This window comes from Babylonia areolata, chromosome 18 (assembly GCF_041734735.1).
Source record: "Babylonia areolata isolate BAREFJ2019XMU chromosome 18, ASM4173473v1, whole genome shotgun sequence".
Classification (NCBI taxonomy): domain Eukaryota; kingdom Metazoa; phylum Mollusca; class Gastropoda; order Neogastropoda; family Buccinidae; genus Babylonia; species Babylonia areolata.
The window spans coordinates 71301174-71311173 of record NC_134893.1 but is presented as its reverse complement, the minus strand read 5'-3'; the positions used below and the strand labels follow the sequence as shown (position 1 = coordinate 71311173).

General features: G+C 48.9%; 1 protein-coding gene across 1 annotated transcript in view; it reads right to left on the bottom strand.

Annotated features, from left to right (window-relative positions):
* Positions 1-2227: 2227 nt before the first annotated feature.
* Positions 2228-10000, bottom strand: part of LOC143292140 (Krueppel-like factor 6) — a 100963-nt gene continuing 93190 nt past the window's right edge. The window contains exons 2-3 of the mRNA XM_076602327.1: positions 7897-8866; positions 2228-2520 (exon numbers count right to left, since the gene is read on the bottom strand). Coding sequence (XP_076458442.1) covers positions 2333-2520; positions 7897-8866 — 1158 coding nt within the window. The 3' untranslated portion in view covers positions 2228-2332. The remainder of the gene's footprint in view (positions 2521-7896; positions 8867-10000) is intronic.

The following is a 10000-nucleotide window of genomic DNA, read 5'->3' as shown; positions in this document are numbered from 1 at the left end:
TACAATGTTAGAAAAAAAAAGGAGAAAGAACAATAACAACAAACCAACCCACAGTTCATAATGAAGAACAATATTCAACCATCTGTCTTTAACATGATGCAACAGAGTAAGAAAGACCCAATCCACCCCCCCCACACACACACACAAACACTCCCCAAAAGAAAGAAAAAAAGAAAGAAAAAAAATGCGGAGTGGTGGTAAAGTGCTCATGCGTCCGCCCAGAAAACGAGAGAATCTGAGCGTACAGGTTCGAATCCCACCACACTCGCCACTAATTTTTCCCCTTTCAGTCCACTAGACCTTGATGCGGTGGTCTGGACGCTAGTCATCCGGATGAGAGATGATAAACCGAGGTCCCGTGTGCAGAGTAGCACGTTATAAAACCCACGGCAACAAAACAGATTGTCCCTGGCAAAATTTGAAAAAAACCACCACCAAAGAAAACCTCTTCGACAAGAAAACAAACACTTGCATGCAGAACAAAAAAGAAAAAAAAAGAATGGACAGAGACAGACAAACAGACACACACACACACACACACACACACACACACGTATATATATATATAGAGAGAGAGAGAGAGAGAGAGAGAGATGGGTGGCGCCCTTATTTCAACAACGAGCTCTCTCCCTTGGGAGAGAGGTCAGCCCTGTCATCACACACAGAGGTAACTGTTGTGAAGAAAAACAAACCACGTAACAAAACCATACGATACAATACAAACACAGATAAAAAAACAACAACAACAAAAAACCACCATAAGATCAATGCACACACGCTGCCGCTGACCACGGCTTTCTGAGCTGCACACCGCCTCTGTCAGCTGCTGTCAACAACAAAAAAAGAGTCTGGCGTTCTTCCGGAACCTTTGAGACGTCGTATTTTTGGCCTCTGACAGCACCACCAACCCCCCCCCCCCCTCCACCACCCCACCCCGCCTCCCAACCAGCACGTGCCCGCTACCAACATCGCTGTAGTAGTAGTAGTAGTAGTGTTGTGATGTGTGTTACAAGACCTCCAGAGATTCCATTCATTCAACGATCAAGTGACACACAAACGTATTTCTTTTTCTTCTGACACTGCGACAAAACCTGCGACGCGAGCGAACTTCACCATCATGCTTGCTAAAAGTCTTGCATGGTATGGAGGGGAGTTTGCAGGTGACTTAGCTAAGCTCCGGCAACATGACAGCCGTAGTTCTGAGAACAGCCCCACGTCCTCACCCCCCCCCCCCCCCTACCCCCCCCCCCCCCCCCCCCCCCAGGTCCCCCCCCCCCCCCCCCCCCCCGACTTTAATTACAAGCTGAACACTGTCAAGTTCCTTTCCCAAAGCCCCGCCCGACTCTTTTTCAGAACAGATTCCCGTCTGTTGTCACAGAGATGTGTGCTTCAATGATATTCAGTCCTGATGACGGAGGTTTCGTTCGTGTCCCTGGGGGTGTCGTTATCAACTTCTTCAAGGTCCTTGCTCGAAGTCTTTGCGTACTAATGTCTCTCAGAGAATGAGAACGAAGAGATCATCTTAAGTGTCACGTGCGAGCTTAAGGCAAGAGAAGCCGTATGACGTAGCAGTCACTGGTTTTGACATCCTGACCGCACGGCTCGCTAATCCGAAGCACGTGCAACATTCTTGGGGACATCCTCAAGTCTCTTGTTTTTTCCCCAACAACCTGACTGCACAGCTCGTTACACCGAAGCACGTGCAACATTCTTGGGGACATCCACCAAGGTTTTTCTTTTAACATCCTGACTGCACAACTCGCTGCGTGCAACATTCTTGGGGACATCCTCCAAGGTGTTTTTTTTTTCTTTTCTTTTCTGTTTGTTTGTTGTTGCTGTTGTTGTTTTTAACATATTGACTGCACAGCTTGCTACACTGAAGCACGTCCAACATTCTTAGGGATATCCTCCAAGGGTTTGTTTTTTTTTTTTTTTTGTCTTTTTTTGGGGGGTGGGGGGGTGGGGGGGGGGTTATTAACATTGAGGCTTTTTTGTTATTGTTTTTTTTTTTTAAACAACCTGACTGCACAGCTTGCTACACCGAAGCACGCGCAACATTCCTGGGGACATCCTCACGATTGTTTTTCGTTTCGTTTTTTTTCAACATAATGACTTCACGGCTCGCTACACCAAAGCACGTGCAAAATTCTTGGAGACATCCTCCAAGTTTTTTTTTTTTTATTTTTTTAATTCTATTTCTTTAACATTCTTGGGGACATCCTCCAAGTTTGTTTCCCCCCCCCCCCCGACCGCACAGCTGGCTACACCGAAGCACGTGCAACATCCTCGAGGGACGTCCTCCAATGGCCGGGCCGCTCACTTCCGCTGCTCGCTAGAGGTCCATGGTGACGTGCCGCTTGTTGTGCAGGGCCAGATGGTCGGAGCGGGAGAAGCAGCGGTCGCAGAACTTGCACTGGAAGGGCTTGGCGCCCGTGTGCTTCCGGTAGTGGCGGGTCAGCTCGTCGGACCGGGCGAAGCGCCACTCGCACCCCTCCCACGTGCACCTGTACGGCTTCTCCCCTGCACACACACACACACACACACACACACACACGTGTACAGTGAGTCAAGATCAAGGTCAAGCCACCGTGATTTGGGGGGGCGGGTGGGGGGTGGCATACTACTGGCCATAACTACTATGAAACAAGAAACAACTGGATACATGTCTGTCTGTCTGTATCTAAGTACCTACCTCTATCTCTTAAAGATATTTATATAATATATATATATATATATGTGTGTGTGTGTGTGTGTGTGTGTGTGTGTGTGTGTGTGAGACCAAGCGCTATGCTTGCTCCAATATTTGCCTCACGCACAAGCTGTATTAGCTTGCCTCACGCACAAGCTGTATTAGCAGACGACAGTTTTCCCTCCTAACCCCCGCACAGCATTGTGTGACGTCACTCCACTTACATCATTTTGTCCTCGCCAGACCACCTGCTCGACCAAATGTCATTTGATGTCAGCGTCTGGTCTTCACACATATGCATTATGTTGTTGCGTATCCCAAACCCGAGTGATAGTCTTTCCATGTAATATGCGCTTTATTATTCACTTGTGCTGACATGTTGTGCTAATGACATTTGTTTGTGTCATTCCAGGCACTGTCTTCTCCTAGTTGTCTTCTTCTCTTTGTCTTCTCATTACTTCTTCTTAGCTTTCTCCTTTAGTTTATAACTATTGTAAATAAAACAATAGAAAAACCCATTTGTGACTGGTGATCAGCGTAATCTTTCAAGAACAAAGATGACGTCGTTGTAACAGTCATGAGCAACCCATCACTCGTAATCAACTGTATCCATGACGTCAGAAGCTATGTGTCACCCATAATTCGTAAATAGCAAACTGCAATCATAGCTTCAAAACTGTAGCGAAACCACCACCCGTAATGGTTCAAAGGTGCGAAAGCGCTTTGATTTGTCTCTGCACAAGATTCAGGGCTATATAAATACCATTATTATTATTACTATTATTAATTCAAACCATGACATCAAAAACTGCCCATAACTCATCATTCGCATGACCAATAAACCACCATAACGTCAGACACTATGGCGAACCCATCAGTGGAAACTGCCCCACACCGCTCATGAGATAAAGAGCCACGCGGAAACCACTGGCGACAAATGTAGGAAACAACCTCAACCTCGCAGGCCATAAGCCGCACTTACTGTTGCTCATATAATGATATATTATTGTAGTGGCGTCGAGGTTAAAGGACCACAGCCCACAAAAGGGCAGTGAATTCATATTCACCGTGTCTACGGCTTGTCACAGAACGGCGGAGCCTAAATCTCTCTCCTTCGCAGTGGCGTATTTTCCCTTCATTAATCAAATTCTGTTCAAACCATCCTCCTACAAGCCACCGTCAGATCAAATCAAATCATGCTGCTCATATGGCCCAGCCGCTCACAAAGAGGTCATCTCAGTGCTAAGCACCGTACAGAGTCACTTCAAAACCCGTCACTGGCCGTCAACATTAAACAACAGGACATATCTTACAAGACCCTCATTGTCGCTGCATCGGTCGACCATCAGCATGACAGATTTTTATGGAATACATTCACAACCCAACACAGAGCCTTTCGATACGTTCCATTTGCCGAACAGTGTGGTTTAACTCAGTACGGCCAGTCCTCTCTTCTCCTCTACACAAACCCCTCGGATGTCCAGTGGGTGTCTCAATGACCCAACCTTTAGCTTCCGTCGTCAGAACAGTTATGGTATTCTTTGTCAACATTCATCTCTTCAGTATAAGAGCCTTCCGCTTGCAATATTTTGATGGTGGTCGTCTCTTTCGCCGTTCGTACGTATGGAGAGAGTTAACCGTTACTGTGCCGGCAGCGCAGGCTTTCCGAAATGTCCCGCGTTCCCTTACCCATTAACAGTGAAGGCAGAATGCTGTTGGTGATTACCAACCTACCGCCCGTGTCCTTACAAACGGAGATTCAAAGGACGGTGAAATTAAAGGTGGGGTGGAGCGAGCAGTACAGAGGGACAGAGACTCGGGAGATGCACGCTCTGGAGACCAGAGGTCATGAATAATAAAGCACCGCACTGAGAGAGAAGGACAGCACTGTCAGGTGGAGAGAGGAGTCCCTCAGCACACAGCATCCCATAATGCCAAACCCGCTGGCGGCTGAAAGCCACTACCACCACCACACACACCGTTGTGGGTGATCTAGAGATACGAAGCAGGCTTCCATACAGATAAACAAAGCGAGCGGAGAGGGGCTGACGCTGCGGTACACAGTGAAGTCTTTCTTACCTGTACCGCCCCTGCCATCATCCATACCTCCAACCACCACATATAACCCCTGCCCCCTTCTCTCTCTCTCTCTCTCTTCGTTGTAGTAGCAGTGGATGTAGCAGTGTCAACAAAATTATTATTTTTGTGTCGTTATCGTTAATGTTGTTATTGTTATTGTTGTCACAAGGACAGATTGGAAGACTGGGCGATGCCTAAAATCTTTATCCTTGAGTAATAAAGTTTTTGAATCTCTCTCTCTCTCTCTCTCTCTCTCTCTCTCCAAGGACTGTTTATTGTTCGCTGAGACTGGTAACAAAAGCCTACATTCAACGTTTACATCCAGCTAAGAGGTACAGAAACACGCGCACGTGTTCCCCCTACCCCCTACCCACCCCCCACCTCTCCCACTTTCTCACCGTTGAAAACTGAAAATGCACTGTTTTTGAATTGAATTAGTTTAGATCATGACGACGACGACGACGACGATGATGATGATGATGAAGGTGATGGTGACGATGACGATGACGGTAATAACGATTATAATGACGATGATGGTGTTGATGATGATAATAATGGCTATGACTTGATGCTGATGGTAGTGGTGATGATGGTGACGATGACGACGGCGATACTGACGACAATGACAACGACGATGATGATAATGATGGCGAGTCTTTTGCCGATCACACACACACACACACACACACACACACACACACACACACACACACACACACATCATCATCAACCGGCAGTAATCCCAAGACATACACATACACACACACGCACAAAGAAAGCAAGAAAAAAAGCAGAGAAAACAACAACAAATAACCCCATCAGAGAAAACACCAGAAACATAAAACAAAACCAAAAAACAAACAGCCCGAAGGACGGTCTGATCTTTTACCCCCACCCCTCCTCTCTCTCTCTCTTTGTCACACACACACACACACACACACAACTCTCTCTCTCTCTCTGTGCTTTGCCTGCCATCGCTGACATTTGGGCGTCGTGGCACTATCGATTCCAAACCCTTCCTTTCTTCCTTCTCCTCCTCCTATCCCACCCTCCCTCCCTCCCTCCTTCCTTCCTTCCTTCCTTCCTCACCCTCCGACCCCAACCCCACCCCCACCCTTCCACCCCTCTCCTCCTCCTCCCCCACCCCGTGCTCTTCCGCCGGGCTAACGAGCTTCCAGACTTTCTTCCACAGACGAGACAATGCCAGGATCTCCCCCAACCTTGCTTCTAGGTAATAATTATTAAAATGAAAAAAACAAAAAAACCTTTCTATTTGCTTTGGCGGAAATGTTTATGCCTTCTGTCTGAAAGGGTCCAGTATACCTGGTCTGCACTTTTCTTCACGAGAGACGGGGAGGGGAAAAATGAATAACAAGATGGATATTATAATGTCCGAAAGTAAGTAATTGGCTGGTCTGTCTGAGTGGCGGTACTCAAAAGGACAGAAAATGAAACGAAAGGTCCTGAGAACATAAGAAATATTATTGTTGTAGTAGAAGTAATAGTACTAGTAGTCGTACAAGAAGAAGATGAAGAGGTAGTAGTAGTACTAGCAGTAGTAGTGGTAGCAGTAGTAGTAGTCAGTAGTTGTAGTAGTAGTACTAGCAGTAGTAGTGGTAGCAGTAGTAGTAGTCAGTAGTTGTAGTAGTAGTACTAGCAGTAGTAGTGGTAGCAGTAGTAGTAGTCAGTAGTTGTAGTAGTTCCCTGCAATATATGTGCATCCCGGATATATCTTCCCTCACATCTAATAACCCTCTCCAGCAGAAGGTCTGCCTCGCCTGTTCGATCGTCATGCCAGCGAGAAATCCTTCAGTAGCAACAGTAGTAGTAGTAGTAGTAGTAGTAGTAGTAGTAGTAGTAGTAGCAGCAGCAGTGGTAATCGCAGTTGCAGTGGAAGTGGTAGTGGAAGCAATATCTATGTATTTGTATCTATGTATCTATTTGCTTCACAATTATCATCACTATCATCATTGCTCTCTCTCTCTCTCTCTCTCTCTCTCTGTCTCGCAAGCACACACACACACACACACACACACACACACACACACACACACCGACTCCCCCACCACCTGAAAGGAAGTGATTAGTTAAGGTGCACCGGCGAAATTGGCATCTGAAAGGTAAACATGAAATCAAGGAAGGGAGAGAGAGAGAGAGAGAGAGAGAGAGAGAGAGAGAGAGAGAGAGAGAGAGAAAAGCTGTGGGGGTAAAAAAAAAAGAGGATGGAGCCCCCCCCCACCCCCCCCCCCACCGCCCCCCCCCACCCAAAAAAAAAGAAAAAAAGAAAGAACCAAAACTGAAATGAAAACAAACAAAAAGTGGGGTGAAAAGGGTGGCTGGAGAACCCCCACCCCTCCCCACCCCCGAAAAACAAACATCAACAAAACAACGATACTGCTGTCTCTCTTTTTCCCGATCCTGAAAACAACCTCCCACCCACCCACCCCTACAATCATAACCCCCCACCCGCCCACCCACCCGAACCTATCCACACACATATTAACCTAATGACCCACCCACCCACAAACTATCCGACACCGCTCCACACCCACACACAAACTCATCCCCTCCACACACCCACACACAAACACTCCCCCCACTCCACACCCACACACAAACTCCCCCCCACTCCACACCCACACCCACCCACCCACAAACTCACCCCACACCCACAAACTCACCCCCACTCCACATCCACCCACCCACAAACTCACCCCACACCCACACTCCCCCCCACTCCACACCCACACCCACCTACCCACAAACTCACCCCCTACCCCCACCCACACACAAACTCACCCCCCACTCCACACCCACACCCATCCACCCACAAACTCACCCCCCACTCCACATCCACAAACTTCCCCCCCTACACTCCACACCCACAGACAAACTCACCCCCCACTCCACATCCACAAACTTCCCCCCCTACACTCCACACCCACAGACAAACTCACCCCCCACTCCACATCCACAAACTTCCCCCCCTACACTCCACACCCACAGACAAACTCACACCCCCCACTCCACACCCACACACAAACTCACCCCGCACTCCACTCCACACCCCCACACAAACTCACCCCCCACGCCACACCCACCCACACCAACACACAAACTCCCCTCACCTGTGTGTGTCCGTAAGTGGGCCTTGAGGTGGGAGCTCTTGGTGTACACCTTCTTGCAGCCGCTGTACGGGCACTTGTGGATGCGGCGCCGACCGTCAGGGCTCACCTCCACCCCCCGCACCCCGCCCATCACCCCGCCCACCACGCGAGGCTGGGAGGGGCAGGGGGAGGCGGCGACGGCGGAGGAGGAGGTGGTGGTGGAGGAGGAGGACAACGACGAGGATGGGGGGTGGGAGGAGGAGGAGGAGGAGGCGAGGGTTCGGATCCGCGACCCCTGGGGGAGTAGCGCCCCTTGGCTGACAGCAGCCAACCGTTGCTGCTTCTTGCCGTGAGGGGGCGTTGTCGTCGTCGCTGTCGTGGTGGTCGTGGTGGTCCCCGGGAGTGGCCTCAAGGAGACGGTTTCCGTTCGACCTGGCCTGGCCACCAGTTTGAGGGCGAGGGGGTCGTGGTAGTGGCTGAGGTTGTGCTGCTGCTGCTGATGATGATGAGGGTGCTGGTGGTGGTTGTGGTGGGGGTGGTGGTTGTGGTAGTTCCGGCATTTGGCAGCGGAGGCGGAGGCAGGTCGCAGAACGGTGGGCGAGAGCGGAGGGTCGGAGATGTTGGAGTCCCAAGACACGGCCGACGACGATGAGGAGAAGCTGTGCAGACTGACCGAGTCCGACAGACGGTCGTTGAGGTTGAGCAACTCCAGAGCTCGGAGCCTCTCCTCCGTCTCGTACTCATCGTCGTCATCCTCCTCCTCGCTCTCCTCCTCTTCCTCAAGCTCGTCCTCCAGGATGTCCGTGTCGGCGTCAGGTTCGGACTCTGTGGTGATCTCCTCGGCACCCAGTGAGGAGGACCCGCCGTCCTCGGAGGACAGAGAAGGGCGGTAGGGTCTCTTCCCCGGGCTCTTCCGCAGGTCGGGGCTGAGGCGTTTGAAGGAGGTCAGCTTGGGCTCGTTCTTCAGGTATCGCTCCATCTCCAGGCAGTTCTGTTTCAAGACACAAGGTGAAGCTCAAAGTTTTAAACAAAAACGGGGGTGGGGTGTACAGCATAGTCAGTGAAGAACACGGCCCAACACTCAGCTTCTATCACAGACTGACATAAGTTTACAGCTGGGCCAGCAGCATAGTGAGAGCTGTATGATCAGTGCTTTCTCCACTGCAATGGGAAGTCATTTACAGCTTAGTCTTTTGTGAAGGACTGCGACTCTCAAACCAGGAGGCAAAACTGCGCTGGCTTTTAGTGCTGCAGCCTTGGGGATGACTTGGCCTTTGGGAACCACCCCAACGCTGCCTCTCCTAAAAACCCTCTTGGCTGAGAGAATAGGGATGTAACCTGGGCAAGACACTCTCCACTATGATCGTAGCCCAGATAGTCGCGACAGCAGTTACCTCTTCTACTGTTCTGATGGGCCATAGTTGAACACGTCTGACTGTCATTCACACATCCTGGGGGGTACGTTCTTATTTCCAAATATCCCATCGAACGCTGGCAAGAATGACATGGTGAAAGAGCAATACATATAAGCCGAGGCTTGTCGCTCAAGTTTTTTTGTTTTTTTTCGTTATTGAACACTACATTTTGTCTTGTTTCTTGATATCAAAAATGTTCAAACCAAGAATGACATGGTCTTGATCTTCTGCGTACCGTAGACACACACACACACACACACACACACACACACACACACACACACACACACACACACACACGCACAGACACAGACACAGAGACACACACACACAGTGTGTTCACACCACCAGACCTGTTGAGAGTTGAGGTCGGAAGAATCTCCACCCTTTATTGATTAACTCATCAAGTGTCAGTTTTAACATGCTCACAGCCTCCCGGTAAGCGCAATATCATTGCATACTGTTACCATCATCATCATCATCATTATTATGATTCTGATTCTGATTATTATTAATCATTATCGTATGTTTAGCCTTTGTCACACAAACAAAGGCACGACAGATTAAAAACACGAATACAATTAATTTTTCTGTTTTCTCATAACACTAAATGACTGAAAAGTAATGTAAAGACAATAAACACTTTGTCTTAAAGAAAACATCTGCTTTAAGAATAAATTCTTGTTTACCTTGAGAGACGAAAACGTGCG